An 18,110-nucleotide genomic window follows, 5' to 3' on the forward strand; every position below is an offset into this window, starting at 1 on the left:
AATTCTTTATTCATAAACATAAGTTTTAGGTTTACAACCCTCTTTCACTCTTTTAAATTGATTTTGATTTAATGCTTAGCTCTCTTGCTTTTACAAACAATAGAAAAATTAACATGTTTTTAGAATCTGTTAGAAAAAACATTTTTGATGAAACCTCCTGAAGACAAATTAATTGCTCTTTTCTAATATTTATTTGCAGCTTTTTCAAGTTAATCAAGCCATTTATTTGCCTCTCATTGCGCTGATTTTTCCCCTTAGTTTTTTTGTATATTTCTGTCCTATTTTTTGTTATTTTTATTATGTAGAAAAAATTATTTTCTGTATATCACAAGGTAGCTTAATATATTTTCAAGTGTATCAGTGATGTATAAGAGTAACCTAACCCAAACCATTTATGTAGCCTATGTATCTATTTATTTTTTATTTTCTTATGCAAGTCATTGACCTATGCAAATGACCGTGTTATATTTGACTAAATGTTTATCAGTGTATTCAGTGTATATCATTGTGTATTTTTAACAAGAACATACTGAACCCAAAAACATGTCCACACCCACTGAAAATTATGTGTGCAACGTCATCATTCATAAATCCTCACATCTTATCTTTCTTTTGTTGTTGTTGTTGTTTCTTCTGTTGAAAGATCACTTCTCTCTGTGGTGTTTAGCATTTGCCACAAGATGTCGCCCCTCTCCTCTCAGTAGATCACTTTCATTCCTCTCCTGGAGTTTATTCATGGTTTGTTTATACACTTCTTGATCAGTGGTAATATTTTCACTCTGCAGCATCAGCAGCTGCTGCCTGTTCATGAGGATGTCGGTATATCCTTAGACCTGTTGCCATGGTTCCCCTTGATAACAATGTCTCCATGGCAGGATGCTGGGGTGAGCTGCTGCATGCTGTGCATGTTATAGGCTCCACTTATAGTTTTGCCTCTGGATATATTAAGTAAGGATATCCATGCATTTTGCTTAGACTAAATTTGGATTTAAGGGCTTTTTTTTTAGTACGGCTAAAATAACTAGACTGACTTGGGCAGGCCTATACTCCAATAAGAAACATACTGATTGTGATGATGCTCATACAGCACATGCTCAGTTAGACCCCCTACCCACCAGACAGACATATTCAACATCTGCTGCTACATATATTAGGGTCAGTGTGTCTGGCAAGCAAATGATGTTCTGTCATGGCTGATAAGCTAAGCGGCCATTTAAAGGCAGACCACACAACAGTATTTTTCCATCAGTGATAGTGGATACATAAAAACATAATACACACTAATACAAATGTGTATTGCTTTTTCTCAACATACATATATTATTGTAAGGCAAATAAAGCTGTTTAAGAAAAGTTCACTCACAGTAGGGTGACAAAAATGACAAAAATTTGTTTTTAAGTTGCAGTTTTGTACAATAAACACATCTTCAATTTAAGTTTTGTTGCATTGCACATTGATCTGTTCTTCCTCTCTCACACTGAAATATAGAAAAGACTGAATAGCATCTGCATACTGCAGTGATGGTTCAAGGCCAGTTTTGCTGCTGCTGGTGGTGGTGGTCTATTGAGACAAACAGCAAAAGTTAATTAGTGAAATTTAATATATTTTTAACATTTTGTGTCACCAATCATGTATATCATGTATATATATATATATATATATGTGTGTGTGTGTGTGTGTGTGTGTTTGTATATATATTTATATATATATACATATATATATATATATATATATGTTCTGGCGTTGGAAAGGGACTGTATATTCAGCTGATCATGGATAAACTGTGGCCGCTGGGGGGCATCGGTCAGAATGCACAAAAACTCCGGATGTTCCCTTTAATGTCTTTATTGACCGTTCAGTGGGAGCATACATAAACAAGCATGAGCATGTGTAAGTGTGTGGTTCTGAAACAGAAAACAAAACAATAATCAGAACAAATGTACTCACTTCCTGAGCAGTAGTGGTAAACAACACTGAAATAAAACACTCAGCATCCGTATATAACTAATATAATATATACATGTGACCGTGGCTGCTCGGACGATAATTAGCAATTACCAAGCTAGCCGTACGTTTAAACGATCAACATATAACATTAAATGAGGAGCATAACAACCATAAACATCACACTTACTGGTAATATGAACGCACACAAGCCGGCTCAGGCTCACAACGCCATCATACACAACAATAACCCGTTACAGTCTCTCTCTTACTGTGGAGCACGTTTCTCCCTGCTGCACTGACTCACTCTGTAGCGGCCCTCCTTTCGACAGCAGGGGGCGGAGTTCTGCCACTTAATGAATGATTAACTTCTGCTCTGGCTGTCCTTCAGCACAGCCGCCCCCAAATTTGTTCATCAAATTTGTTACATTAAGAAGGACAGACAGTGTCAGTGTCCGGGATGGCAGGCAGAGCAACAAGACGGGCGACAGGTCTGATGTAGGCCTTATCTTTAACCTGGACCACTGCAGTTCTGATTCTACCATCCTGCCCGGGGATAACTTGAGTAATGTGGCCAAGTGGCCAATGTGCTCTTGGCAGTTGGGGATCCACTATCATAACTATGGTTCCAGATTGGAGCTGGGCAGAATCCTTGTGCCACTTAGAGCGTGTTTGCAGAGAGGGGAGGTAGTGTCGAATGAAACGTTTCCAAAACTGGTCGGCTAAAACTTGGGTATGTCTCCAGCGGCGTCGGCTCAGCATCTCAGTCTCCCCGTATACAACTTGTGGGAGTGAGGGATCCAGCCGCCCCATGAGGAGCAAGTTGGGGGTCACTGGGTCAGCATCTGCTGCATCTGACGACACATAACCTAGAGGCTTGGAGTTCAAAATCCCCTCTACTTCGATCAGTACTGTTCTCAATACTTCCTCTGGAACAGGCTGAGACTGGATGGTAGTATACAGTGCAGCTTTAACGGATCTAACTTCCCTTTCCCAGACTCCTCCGAAGTGAGGTGCACTAGGTGGGTTGAACTGAAACTGGATCTGGTGCTTAGCCAGATGAGCCTGGAGGGTGGGGTGCAAGGCTTGGAAGGCTTCCTGGAGCTCTCTCTCTCCTCCTTTAAAATTAGTGCCTTGATCAGACAGTAGCTCAGCTGGCTTGCCTCTTCGTGCAACAAAGCGACGGAGGGCCATCAAGAAGGAGTCTGTGTCAAGGCTAGAAAGCACATCTAAATGCACTGCACGAGTAGTCAGACACTTAAACAGTATGCCCCATCTTTTCTCGTGGCGGCGACCAATTCTGACAGTGAAGGGCCCAAAACAGTCCATACCTGTTGAAAAGAAGGGGGGCTTCATCAGTCTCAGTCTGACTGGAGGGAGATCTGCCATTTTAGGCACTGTTGGAGTAGCTCTCCACCTTTGACAGTCTGAGCATGAGCGCTGATGCCGCCTCACTGCCTCACGACCATGGAGTATCCAGTATTTGCGACGCAGCTCCGCAAATAATCGCTCTGCTCCAGGATGATGAAGGTCTTGATCAGTATCTTGGATGATGAGCTGAGTCACTCGATGACGAGGATCCAAAATCACTGGGTGAACAGCATCAGGCTCCAGCTGGTCACTCCGCCGCAGTCTTCCTCCAACACGAATGAGTTTCACAGTCTTATCATACTCTGGTGCAAGACAGAGCAGTCGGCTGGTTACATGTATCGGCTTACCAGAACTCAGAAGGTTGAACTCCTCTGTGAAGCTGTCTTGCTGAGCTCGTCTCAGGATTTCTCTTTCTGCCTCCTGAATCTCTTTGGCAGAAAGGAAGGCTTTGGGTCCTGCCGCCCCATGACAGGACTGTGCAACAGACTCTGTGAGAGCTCTGAAGGAGGGGGATTGGTCAGCACTTGGCAGAAGAACAGTCTGTGTGGTTGTAGCGAAACAGCTGATTGCCTTTCTCAGTTCAGGGGAATCCTCAGTTCCATCTATTACTGGCTGAGTGGGCCAAAAGTCAGATGGTTGTCGCAGGAAAGCAGGGCCCTGTCGCCACCTACTGTTGCAAGACAGCTCCAGTAATTTCTTCCCCCTTGTAATGTCATCAGCCGGATTGTTGACAGAATCAACATACCTCCAGGCCCGCACATCTGTCAGCTCCTGTACTTCTGCTACTCGTGTTCCAACGAAGACTTTGTATCGACACGAGTCTGACTGGATCCATGTGAGGACAGTAGTGGAATCGGTCCAGAGGATGACATCTCTCAGGGTCACAGTCAGCTCGTTTAGCAGTAGCGAAGCCAACTGAGCGGCAGTCAGAGCAGCACATAGCTCTAGTCTTGGCATTGTCTGCTGTTTCTTTGGGGCCACTCTGGATCTGGCAGCCAGGAAAGACACCTCGACCCGACCATCTTCACTCTCTGCACGTAAATAGGCTACTGAACCATAGGCTCTCTCTGATGCATCCGCAAAGATGTGTAGGTCTAGGTGGGGGTTCGAACTGTCCATCTCAAGGCTTACATAGCAGCGAGGGAGTGAAATCTGAGAGAGATGCTGCAGTTCTTCTTCCCAGTTCTGCCAAGACTGGAGCACATCCTCTGGGAGTGATGGGTCATCCCACTCTCTTTCTTTGACCCACAGCTGCTGCACCAAGACCTTGGCCCGTGTTGTAAAGGGAACAATGAAGCCTAAGGGGTCATATAGGCGTGCTAGAGTTCGGTAAATGTTCCTCATGGTAGGTATTAGCTGATCCTGCATTTGGTATTTGTACCTCAAGGTGTCTGAGTTGCAGAACCAGCGGAGCCCCAAGGTGAGTTCTTGTGGATCAGCACGTCTCACTGATCCACAACTCACTGCTCTCAGACCGGGCTTCTTTGGGTAGGTGGCTGATAACCTCAGGGGTGTTACTGGCCCACTGGCGTAGCTCAAATCCCCCCCTTTTCAGAAGGGATGTCAGTTTGTTGACTAGGTGTTGGGCTTCCTCAACAGAAGAGAGACTCTGAAGGCAGTTATCTACATAGAAGGATCTTTCAATGGACACTCGAACATCCTCACCTGGCTGGCTATGGTCGAACACATGCTTCTGCAGAGCAAAAGTAGCACAGCAGGGACTGCAGGTGGTGCCAAATGGTAGAACCTGCCAGGTGTAGATGCTGGGTGGTTCTTCTGTCTTTAGATCTCGCCACAGGAAGTGAAGCAGGCATCTGTCTGCTGGAAGCAGCCTCACCTGATGGAACATGGCCTTAATATCGCTGCTAACAGCAATGGAGTGCTCTCTGAAGCGCAGTAATACACCCATCAGACTGGAGCTCAAGGTGGGGCCAGGCAACAGCAGCTGATTAAGATTGTCTCCCTTATATGTGAATGAACAATTGAAAACAATCCTATTCTTTTCATTGTGACTCACCATGTGATGAGGGATGAACCAGGACTCTGCTGTTTTGTTCAACTCCTCCTCTGGCACCTTCACTGCATAGCCTGCCCTCTCCAGTTTTGCAATCTCTGCGCAGTATGCTGCTGCTCTTTGGGGGTCTCTTAGCAGGCGCTTCTCTGTGCTGCGGAGATTGGCTAACACAGCCTCCTTTGGTGCACAAAGCTGGGGCATATTTTTCACTCTGAGAAGAGGCGTGGCATAGCGTTGGATTCCTTCCACTTCTATGCGTGTAGTCTTTGTCTCCAACAGGTGGACTGCCTCCTGATCCTGCCTGGAGCGTGTCACGAGTTTCTCACTCCTGTAAGGGAGAACATCTAACTGCCATAGTCTCTCTACATTCTGCAGGAGCTCAGCGGTGGGGGAATGAGTTGAGATATGCAGACACTGTAACTGAGATGACTGCTGCTTGACGTGTTTGGTTGGGCCCTGAAGTGCCCAGCCCAGTCTGGTTTTCACTGCCGCTGGTCCTCCAGGTGGTCCCAGGCGCACAGGTTCCACTGGAGTAATGAGGTGGGGGTAGTCTGACCCGATTAACAGCAGGGGCTGCACTTTGTTATATGACTGGAGGGGGAGACCCTTCAGGTGCTTGTATTTTTTCTGAAGGGCTTTCACAGGATATGTGTGCTCAGCCAGACCCAGCTGATCCGCAGTGAATGCTTTATGGATCTTGAATGACTTGTGGGGCTGATCTGCTGGGGATATGGAAAATGACACTGCAGCACCATGCAAAGTTCTCAAATCCTGACGAACAGTCCGGAGGAGCAGATCCTCCGGTTCACCTGTGAGTCTAAGTCTCTGAGCTGCTGCAGGCAGAATGATGGTCCGTTCAGATCCATCATCAAGAATGGCAAAGGTCTCTAAAGTATGCCTTCCGTTGCGCAACAGCACCTTACTCACTTTAAGCAGGACCTGGCTGCACCCAGACCGTCTATCCAAGTATAGGACTTCATTGGTGGTATTAACAAGGCAGGATGTGTCTGCAGCAGCAGGTTTTATGTTCACTTCATGCAGAACTTGTAGATGTTTCCCCTTGCACTTCTGACATGTAACTTTAAGGCGGCACTGTGCAGCTTGATGTGAACGACCACACCGCCAACATCTTTTGTTGGTCTTAATCCAAGCTGTTATCTGTTCAACAGTCAGCTGTGCAAAGTTGGAACAGTGGTCAAGGAAGTGATATGTGTTATTGCAATAGGGACAATATGCTGTTTTTTCTGGTGACTTGGTGCTTGAGGACTGTTTCCCTGCTGTAGTTGTGTTCTCAGGCTGGTCTGTAGTTTGCAGGATGCTGGTGCTCCTACCAGTCTTCTTGTCACGGCGATGTTCCTCCTTAGCTCCAGCCCTGCTCTTGGTTTCAGTAGGCAATGTCTCATAAACTGTCTCCTGGATCTTAAGCTCGTAGTGGAGCCAGTCAGAGAAATGCAAGAGGCTGGGAATGATGATCCGCATTGGGTAGAGGAATCTCCTGAATTCTGCTCTCATGTCCTGAGGCAGCTTGCACAGCAGCCGTGTCACATGTGACCCACAATGGAGCTCTGTCTGACCATTGTCACCGAGCTGGTCTAACATTCCAACCAGTGATCTCACCTTTAATGCGAACAGCTTAAATCCACGGGTGTCTCCTCGTGAGATGTTTGGGGCATCCATCAGCTCAGCAATCTTCCTGAGTGCCAGCTGGTGTGGTTGTCCATAATGCTCAGTGAGGCTAGCCATGGTGTCAGTGTAAGGCTGTGGTGAGTTGGTGTAAGAGTCCGCTATGAGCAACGCCTCCTCATACTTCAGGTGGTCCACCAGGATCTGGTATTTAAAACGTTCTGTAGCATCCTCAGGCAACAAGTTCTCAAGTGCAACTTTAAGCCTAGCAAATTCTCTTGTATCCCCAAAAAAAAAGGGGATTGTGGGCTGTGGGCCGCGGTACATAGACTCATGTTGAGGGGGGAGGGATGGCCTGCCATGCAGGGACCCAGTCCTTGGTGGGGTATAGGGTGCACAGTACTCTGGTGTCTGCACCCGTGGTGCTGTATAACGTGGGTCTTGGTGACAAGGAGGCTGTTCATGATGTATCGGCCCCAGGTTTCTCAGCAGCGTTGCTAGTTCTGCCCCTGGATCTTGTGATGGTGGCACTGGTGGGTAGAGCTCATCATCTGTCACAGGGGGCGGTGGTGGTGGCCAGTTGTCCTCGTCCCCCGAAGGCTGATGGTTTCCACTGCTCTGCTCAGGTGGGCCAGACGACGGTGGGGAGCGGAGGGTAGATTGTAGTGGTAGAGGTGGCAGGTCACGTACAGGGACATGGGTGTCAAGTCTCTTATGCATGTCTCTCATCTGGCGCTGTAGTCGCTGATTATCCTCCATCAGCCTGTGCAGAGTCTCCATAATGTCAGGAGAGGTTTCTCTAGGAGGTATCCACTGGGAAGACGCCAGCCTACTCTGGAATGGGGTATCTGATTCTGTGTAACCAGACTGATATGGATGTGGGGCTGCTGCTCCATGCTCTGAGGAGTAGTCATCATCTAGCGATGGCAGTGTGAGAGGCGTCATCCTGACGTGTCTCTCTGAAGATCTCTCCCTGCTGTGGTAGTGCTTCCATGTCTCCCCTGGCTGGGTAACCTCATAGTCTTCCATCCAGGCCGGAGGTCGTGTTCTGCGACGAGGCCGAACATCTAATGGGCGGGGCGTGCTACGTTGTTCTGGGAACATCTCAGGTAATCCCACAGTAACCACACTATCCGGCTCGAAGGACCAATTTGTTCTGGCGTTGGAAAGGGACTGTATATTCAGCTGATCATGGATAAACTGTGGCCGCTGGGGGGCATCGGTCAGAATGCACAAAAACTCCGGATGTTCCCTTTAATGTCTTTATTGACCGTTCAGTGGGAGCATACATAAACAAGCATGAGCATGTGTAAGTGTGTGGTTCTGAAACAGAAAACAAAACAATAATCAGAACAAATGTACTCACTTCCTGAGCAGTAGTGGTAAACAACACTGAAATAAAACACTCAGCATCCGTATATAACTAATATAATATATACATGTGACCGTGGCTGCTCGGACGATAATTAGCAATTACCAAGCTAGCCGTACGTTTAAACGATCAACATATAACATTAAATGAGGAGCATAACAACCATAAACATCACACTTACTGGTAATATGAACGCACACAAGCCGGCTCAGGCTCACAACGCCATCATACACAACAATAACCCGTTACAGTCTCTCTCTTACTGTGGAGCACGTTTCTCCCTGCTGCACTGACTCACTCTGTAGCGGCCCTCCTTTCGACAGCAGGGGGCGGAGTTCTGCCACTTAATGAATGATTAACTTCTGCTCTGGCTGTCCTTCAGCACAATATATATATATATATATATATATATATATATATATATATATATATATATATATATATATATAGTTTAACATATCAAGATTTGATTTGTCTTGTCCAAATAGTCTCTGAGTAACTGGGAGAAATGCAAAATGCATTGCAACCGTCCCCAGTCGCCCCTAGTCAGATCTTTTACTTAAGTAAAAATAGTAACACATTATAAAAATTTGCTATTATAAGTAAAAGTCATGCATGATGTAAAAGTAAAAAGTAGGCCACATTAACACTGAAATATGCTTAAAGTACCAAAAGTAAAAATAGTCATCACTATGCAGAATGACCCATTTAAAAATCATATCCATATGTACATTACAATTAGTGATGCATGAATGTGTTAATCTCATATTCATGTTGCAGCAGGTAAACATTATATACTGCTGGATGGATTCATACATAATTAAACATCATTAGTAGATTTTGTACTAATAATCAGAGTGTGCAAACAAAAGAATAGTGTAACTTATCAAATAGGGCTGCACAGATGACATATTATCAAAATCATAATATGCAATATCCAAATCGCAGAAACTGCATTGTTTGATAAAGAAAAACCTAAAAATAAAGAACAAATGCCTCAGTACTTGAGTAAACGTACTTAGTTAATTCCAGCGGATATTGTGATAAGAATAGAGATGAATATTTCCTTCCTCTTTCTCTCTGACTCATACCTTTGCCTCTGCCCTGAGAGCAAACACGACACTGGACCTTTCACTTTCTTACAGAACCTGAAATCTTATGGCTTCAGATGAAACTTGAATAAGGTGTTTTACATCAAAAAATACGCCTGAGTATAAAGATGCTGTGCAGCAGATGTTAGTTGTTGCGCAAAGGAGTCGAATAAATCCAGTAAACATGTCACACATCTGGCGAACAGCGTACTGTTACTGTTTACAAACGAGGAGGAGTTTATGTCAACATCTCCGTGATTCAACTTCCTCCAGCTCATTCTGGGCGTTGCCTTCTCAACTTTTCTGAAAGGTGTGGCGATTTTGGCTCACTGTGAAGTTCCTCCACTGACATCAGCCCTGTCCTCTCACTCTGGTAAGAAGAAAATACCGTTTTCAGATTTTGGATCACGGTTTTTATGCTTGTGCACGTCTTAATTCTCCGTTTGTCTTCCGCGTTGTGTCTTCTTTACGCTTTGCTGATCGGGACGTGTTTTTGGACTTCAGTGTCCGACATTCTGCAGTTGTATTGAATTTACACGTGTCTACTTGCTTTATCTGAACTGAACCTTTATCTGTCAGATTAGCGAAGTTATTTCAGATTTACACGGAGATATTTTGAAGAATAATCCAGTGGATTTATTTATAGTAGAGGATGAAGTGGAGATAAAATGCAGAGCTGTGAAAAAGAATCAAATGTACCACTATACTATATGGCAAGCTTTTAACATTTAATTGACTGGATATACATTGCAGATGTCTGTAATTCATGTAGTCCTGGTCAAAATAGCATGTCAGATATCCAGTGACATTCTTCTTAGGACACATGACATCACTTTTACCATTTGTGTGTATTTCAGATATCTACACTTATGCTTTTTTATATTTTCTAGAATGAACATCTGCAATGGAAAGAAAAACAATCCAATCCAATTGTTGCTGGTCAATTATACTAAAGAATTTGTACAAAGAGGAGTGCGGTTCAATTAAATGTGATGTTATAATACATTGATATAACAATGCTGATAGTATGTGCTTTTTCTTCTCCCTAGTTTAATACTTTCCTCTACAGCCACAACAATGTCTGTTTGGGTGAGTAGTTTCAGGCTATCTGTGAGGGATGATATAATTCAAATTAGATTTTAGGCTGGAAATATGTGAAAATATTGCTGATAATTGAAGCATATTTGTTGACTTGCATTGCAGGATGACTTAGACCTCCTTTTAGACTCCCCCTCATCACTGACTGTGACAGTAAGTTGAACATACTATCCTTCAGTGGGAAGAATGTAGAGATGATTATGGAGTCACAGGAGTGCCATAAAAAAATCTGTAAAAGAAAGTAACACCATATTTTATTTTACTTATTATGATATATACATAGATGTGTGTGTGTCTGTGTGTTGTTCTAACTTTATGTTTATCTGCATTCTATTTTTCTGTGATCTATTATTCTTTATACAAAATAAAATAAAATAAAGGTGGAAATATTTATTTTCTTCTCTTTTAAAGATTCATTCTTTTTTTTTTTTTTTTTTTTTTTTTTTTTTTTAATTAAACATTGTGCAAGAAACAGGATATGCTCCTGTACATGGACAGGACATTGTTTCACATGTACAATTTAGTTACCGGTTGATGTGTTTTCGTATTTATGTACAAGCCTTTGAGTGTGTTTCTGTGTTTATCAGTCCAATGCAAGAGGAACTGTGAAGGACAAGGCAAACTTTAAAGCGGAAGAAGACGTGACTGCACTAAGGCAGGCAGTTGAGGGCATTGGTAAGTTAATAAGTTATCATTATCAGTATTACGAGACAAACATGTAAAACACTTTAATAATAATTTACTAAATATCAGTTAGTGGACTTGCATATGTGTATATATGGTTGTAAACCCATTAAGTGTAGTGTAAGTGGTGATGTTGTCCTCTTCTTTAAAGGTACGACAGAAAAGACACTCATTGAGGTGTTGACCCAAAGAAGCAACGCTCAGCGTCAGCTCATTGCTAAGGCCTATGAGAAAGCCACAGGAAGGGTAAATTAATCGACTTACTTAGATATTAATTCTGAGTGTTGTGACGAAGACCAAAATTAGTTTCCTGATGGCAGAGTGAGATTTGTGTCTTATCCACCTTCCTGCATCAGACATTAAAAGATGACCTGGAGGGCGACACTCATGGAGACTTTGAGGACTTGTTAGTGGCTTTGGTGACGCCTCCTGATGTCTACGACTGTCATGAAGTCATCAAAGCCATCAAGGTGAGGCTGTTAAATTAGCAGACTCTGCATTGGCCTGCTGATGCACAAATAGCATCTGACTTATGTTTTTTTTTTTGTTTCTAAGGTTTACAAAAATGTATCTGGCTCAGTGTTTAAAGAAACATTAAAAAAAAAAACTTTAAAATAGAGGTCTGAGGACTTTAGATTGAGATTGTGATCAAAGGCATCCACAATCTACTTTCAGGCAAGATGTAAAGATTGCAGTTTTGAATGTCCTCTTTGTTTGTTTCAAAACTTCACATAATCTCATTGACTTTTGAATCTGCATGGACAAACCAAAAGAGAGGCGAAGTTCTTCCAGTCTACTACCATGGGACCTTTGTTCGGAAAAAATAGAACTGTAATTGGTTGTCAGCAGTGAGAGACAAGTATTTTTTTGATCCTGTTCAAAATTTGAATTGTGCCACAAATTGCACATATGATGTTTGTCAATTTAACGGTTAATTTTACAAGTCAAGAAAGTTGCAATTCACCATCAAACTGATTAAGTATCAGACTGTGAAGCTACGTAGTTATAAAGACTACAAAAACTACAGGGTAACACTGGAAGGGGTGGGACTTCCCCTTTCTATAGAGTGATGCAGCCAACTAGATGGCTACATTGATAGGAAATATTACTTTGCATGGCTCCTCCTTGGGTGAAGTATTGTAAACAATGCAACTGAGTTGTGAGTACTTGGAAAGTTCAGAGAGTCTTTAAAGCATGGTGATAGTCTGTGTTTGATTTGGATTCATGCATCTTTATTATTCTCACATTGTGGTCTAAGAACAGCACTTCAACTGCTGGTGTTTTGTCTATGTATAATAGTACACTGAGACTGTTTCACACTTGTGCATGTCACATTTTGTGTGTATCACATCCAGGGTGCAGGGACCACAGAAAGTACGCTGACAGAAATCTTTTCCTCCAGATCCAACAGACAGATCAAGGCCATGTCTGAAGTATACCTGGCAGGTTAGTAACTTCAACACAAAGTATTTTTATAATTTCACTTGTTAATAGTGACTCAGATTCTTGTGAAACAGATGACAAACATTCTGATGTAACATGTCTAGATTATTGTGAAATATTCTGTATTGTGCTGTTACATTCAAGAAACTGGAAGATCGATGATTCATGATCTGCAGTCGGAGGTGTCTGGAGATTATGGCAAAGCACTGTTCATCTTGGCCGAGGTACTGTATGTTCAATAAAAACAGCAATGTGCTACCAGAACGCATTCCTAACAAATGAGAATCAGACCTAAAGCATTACATTTATTGTAGCCAGACAGCTCTGAACATTCTGCTCATGTCTTACAAAATGGGATGAAATAAATCATGCTACACCCTGAGAAAAATACATTTCATATATCTGATCCAGAACCGCAGGGAAAAACATGCTGTCATATGTGAGACAAAATAAAATCACACAAATACAAAAACAATCAATAAAAATCAAATATTTTCTACAAGTTCTCTAAATCTTTGGAGACAAGTATAATAAAAGGCTCATTATTTAAATGCCAGGTATATTGGCTTTATAATGTCTCACAAACTGTGTTCTTCTCTTCATTCTCATAGGGGAAGAGAGACGAGAGCACTCATGTGGATGCTGCCAAAGCAAAAGCAGATGCTAAGGTATACTCACTGCAGTTGACTCCTCCATCATTTAGTCAACCTTTGTTTTTACATCTGTTTCTCAGGCACATTTAGAATACTTGTGTGTTTTTCAATGACATATGGTACAACAGGAATAACGGTTTAGGAAGCAAAGCAATCTCTTGCTGTGGACAGTGTAAGTCTACACTATATTTATTATTTGCTGCTAAATAAGATGAGTTTGTTTAAGTTACTTCGGATTTGCACAAGTTACACAATAACACAAACAAACACAGATGAGGCAGCTGTAGCTGAGCAACTCCTGTGTTCTTTGAGGTAAAATTACTGTTTTTGCCAAAGAAGTCTGGTTGCTTTGGAAAGAGCAATAAACTGGCTTCCCATCAGAAAATGCTGTCTGACAGCAAAGTAAAGGTTTTTTTTAGGTGGCTAAAACACAATTTGTTGCAGACCCTGTCCATAGCAGTACATTGCTTAGCTTCCAACATCTGTACTCCAGCTGCTTCCCCACACTAGGAGCATGCTGAAACCCATCTACTGTAGCTAATTCACTGACTATGTATAAGTACCTCAAACAGTGTGAATTATCCATTTAACATGTCAAAATCATCCACTGTATTGCAGCTACTGAATTTGGTCATGAAAACCCTTTTATTTATAGAGTAAAGCTTTTTCATAGTCTAAAGCTGTATGTATTTGACACTCACTCTCATTCCACTCAGGCCCTGTATGAAGCAGGAGAGAAGAAGTGGGGGACTGATGAGGAGAAGTTTATTGACATCCTGTGCCACAGGAGTATTCCCCAGCTTCGACAGAGTGAGTACACGGTTTACTTTTTTTTAATGCTAATGTAATAAAAATATTTATTTAATACTAACATGTTCACAGTGACAATGCTAAAGTGTTGGTGCAAAGCAGGTTTGTTTACCATGTTAGCATGTTGACATTTGCTAATTAGTACTAAATACAATGCACGGGTAAGGCTGATGGGAATGCCATAGTTTTGCAGGTATTAAATCATAAATCAAAGTATAGGAAAATTCAAAAGTTTGACTTGATAATGACACTCCCATTCATAAAGAAAAACAACAACAATCGAGAGAGAAAATAGAAAAACGACAAAATCAGAATCATTTATTAGGATTAATCCTCTGGCCATCATGGATACCTGCACCAAATTTCATTGCAGTCCATCCAGTGGTTACCAAGATATTTCACTAAAAGCCAAAAATGCCAATCTCATGGTGGTGCTGGAGCTTAAAGTAAGCAGGATTCATCCTCTGTGGAACATAGATTTCTACACAAAAATTTATGGCAGTTTTGGAAGGAAAAAAAAGTGGTGGACTGAACAACAGACTGACACTGCTGTCCAAAGAGCCAGAAAATCAACACCTGTTACACCTTCAACAGGAGAAAAAAGTGGTATTCAAATCTCTGTAATGTTTTTGCAGCTCTGGTAGAGTACAAGAATCTCAGTAAGAAGACGCTGCAGGAGAGCATTGAGAGCGAGATGTCTGGAAACCTGGAGAAGCTCCTAGTGGCTATTGGTGAGAAAAGTGTGTCGTATTGTCTGCCTATTTCTGACTCCTCACACTGAACTGTGGTCCATTTTAATGAATATTTGCATAGCAGCCATTTTGGTATGAAATGGTAGGTTTAACACGTTCCATTCAGGTCAGACACAGTTAGAGTGTTGCTACTGTGCATGTTGGCTCACTGGTAGGCTCTGCTACACTAAATGGAATAGGACATAATTAGTATCATTGATATAACCAGTGTTAATGCTACTATTAAACATCAATATGGCTGCCTTGAAAAAAAAACATCTACTTTGTTGCATCTTCATATTCATGTGTAAGATAAGCTAACCATTGTACAGGTGAGATCTGTGTAAGATAAAAAATATTTATTATTAATTTAACTTATTTTGTGTGTTTAGTTAAATGTGTGAAGAACGTTCCTGCATACCTTGCGGAAAGGCTTTTCAAGAGCATGAAGGTAAGCTCTACAGTATGTCCATCTGTATAAAGACAGCCCATAGTTCTACCAGTGCCTCTCCAAATAAAATCCCCATATTGTTTGGTTGCACCCTGTCCTTTTCAGCCACACCATACCATTGTATTGCTCACCACCAGTGTTGTGGAAAGGAATGTTAAGCCCGTTTTATTGCTGCTGCTGCTGCTGCTGTTTTGACTAAATGTGCCAACGGGCTCTGAAGCAGATAACATGATAAAAAAAAAAAAAAACATGTGAAACTACTGTAGATATGAATCCCTAATTTCAAACATGTTGGGACACTGCAAAACATAAATGTAGCCCGGACAATGTGATTTCCAAAACCAAAACGTGCATCAGTCCATCACAGATGAGCTCAAGGATGCTCCTTTAGGGGTTAGGTAACCAATCATGATACTATTACCTGTTAGCATTTAACCTGTGTTGAAAAACAGGTGTTTTTTTGAGAAATTAAACAACTTCCCCAGTCTTTTTTTTTGCACATCTCAACTTTTTTTGTAAGACGATGCAGGCATCAGAGTATATTTACAAAAATCAATGAAATTTATCACTTAGAACATTAAAGGTGCAGTATACAACATTTACTTCCTTGAGAGGTTACAGCAGACAACCAGCATCTTAAATATGGATTAAGATTGTTTCTACATTGCATATTTTTTGCCTATTTTTTGACTTCACTCTCTGCTCAGGTGACCATCACTCCATTTTATCTTCATATAGCAAATAGCTGTTTGTATATATATATAATGAATGCTATATAATGCACCTTTAAATGTTGTGTCTTTGTATTCTACTGAATATAGGTCAAACGATTTGCAGATTATTGTTGCAATTATTATATCCATTTTCATTCAGTTTATACACAGTGTTCCATCTTTTTTGGAACTGGGATTGTAGAAGCAGACATTTTTGCAGGACAATATACGTGAACATGAAATAAGTAGCTGCTAATGAAGACGAGACTGCATTTTCTTCATTTGATTTATCAACGTCCAATATGTGCCTTTGCTTCTTTCTTTCAAATCTTTATTTATCCAGGGTCTGGGAACCACAGAGTCCACTCTGACCAGGATATTAGTCAGTCGCTCAGAGATTGACTTGCTGGACATCAGAGCCGAGTACAAGAAGCTGTTTGGATGTTCCCTCTACTCTCAGTTAGAGGTCAGTACACACACCTGCAGAGATGAAATCTAATATACTCACAGCAACATATACTGTATATTCAACAGTTTAAATATCATAGGACCGGTTTCACAGACAGAGCTTTGATTGATCCAGGAGGAGGCCTGGATAGTTAAACCAGGACAATTCAGTAGCTTTCATGGCTTAAATTAAGCTTAGTTAGTCAGAGACTATGGAGTCCTGGAGTAATGTCAGTAACTAATGGTGCTCATAAAAACCCGGAATGGAACAGAAAACACCAGGACTGGAGTGAATCTTGACACAGAACAGTAGTAGAGGCAAACAAGATGCAATGCTACTCAAACAAATTGTGTCAAACCATCCAGTTATTGTAAGTAAAAAAAAACACTTATCTGGCCTCTGTTGTTCTTCATTTATATCAGGGCTGCCCAAAGTAGGGCTTGTGGAGCAAAATTGGGCTGGCATAAAGTTTGATTGGGTCCGCCAGATGTTTCTAGCCAAAAAATGTTTAATTTTTAAATAGATATTATGTAAAAATGTTCTTTAATGGTCACCCTGGTTGCTCACTTGGTGGAGCGTGTGCTCCATGTACAGAGGCTGTAGTTCTTATCCCAGCTTGAGGATCTTTGCTGCATGGTGTCTCTTCTGTTCCTCCCACTTTTCCTATCTTCACTTGTCTTGTCCAGCAAAGGCAAAAAGCCAAGCAAATAAAAAGCTCTTCAAATTTATAGGATCCCTAATTATTACTTTTCATAGTCTTAGCAGGCGGGCAGAGTAACACTGCACAGGAAGTCAGTCAGTTAAGGGAACTCAGGATCATTGCACCATTTTGCATCATAATGCAACGTGCATTTGCTTTTGACTCATGCCCCACCATTAAGTTTAAGTTTTGGCCCTTCAAAGAAAAAAAGTCTGGGCGTTCCTGATTTAGATTACATTAATTTAAACTTCTATTTAATCAAAGAGTGATTCTGATTCTCCCTCTTGCAATCAGCTTAAACCAGAACAAACTAAATCTACAACTACTACAACTCAGTCTGTGCAAGTCGCTTTGCACTATTACAGCTTAAACAGGTATTTTAGTCTGTTACTAAGCTTGTGCGTTGTTTGTGAAATCAGCCCTTAGTATCTTTGTTTGAGACATTTGACAACAAATTGCCTTTTTTTCAGATGACATGTTAAAACACAGACTTCCTGTTTTCCTTGTCGTTTTGTGTTTCTGTAGTCTGAAGTGTCGGGCAGTTATGGAACCGCCCTCAAGCATCTATGTGGCCAAGATGACTAACTCCTCCCAACTCCTGTGCTGAAAAACATTTGGTGGGAGGAGCAGCTTCACCCCATAGGCAACGGGAGGAACCGCATCTAATGACGACGATGACCAGTCGCTGACCTTTCCAATAAGCATCGTACTGATACATAAGCTCGAATATAGCCGCAACGACGGCTGGAACTAACCATCTAGAAATGCTTCTTAATGTGGAATTTCAGGAATTCCAGTAATGTTCAACTAGACACTGATGCTTTTTTAACTCCAGTACTGTGCAGACTCAATGGTTAACACATAAACACCAAGGAGATGCTGCTGAATGTCGTTGTGAATACATTAAATTTGTGTATTTCTTGTGACTGATAGCTGTTATCAACTGCACATTTTGCCAACAAA

General features: G+C 41.7%; 1 protein-coding gene across 1 annotated transcript; it reads left to right on the forward strand.

The window, feature by feature from the left end:
• The first annotated feature begins 10,357 nt into the window (after positions 1–10,357).
• Positions 10,358–18,073, forward strand: LOC146308276 (annexin A3-like). Its single transcript, XM_084746420.1, has 13 exons — positions 10,358–10,505; positions 10,620–10,667; positions 11,102–11,189; positions 11,350–11,444; positions 11,555–11,668; positions 12,554–12,644; positions 12,786–12,865; positions 13,253–13,309; positions 14,011–14,104; positions 14,740–14,835; positions 15,228–15,286; positions 16,343–16,465; positions 17,673–18,073. The coding sequence occupies exons 1-13, from the start codon at positions 10,494–10,496 to the stop codon at positions 17,730–17,732; spliced, it is 1,017 nt and encodes a 338-aa protein (XP_084602546.1). The 5' UTR covers positions 10,358–10,493; the 3' UTR covers positions 17,733–18,073.
• Positions 18,074–18,110: the final 37 nt, after the last annotated feature.

Source organism: Lutjanus erythropterus, chromosome 20, assembly GCF_056507025.1.
Source record: "Lutjanus erythropterus isolate fLutEry1 chromosome 20, fLutEry1.hap2, whole genome shotgun sequence".
Classification (NCBI taxonomy): Eukaryota; Metazoa; Chordata; class Actinopteri; order Lutjaniformes; family Lutjanidae; genus Lutjanus; species Lutjanus erythropterus.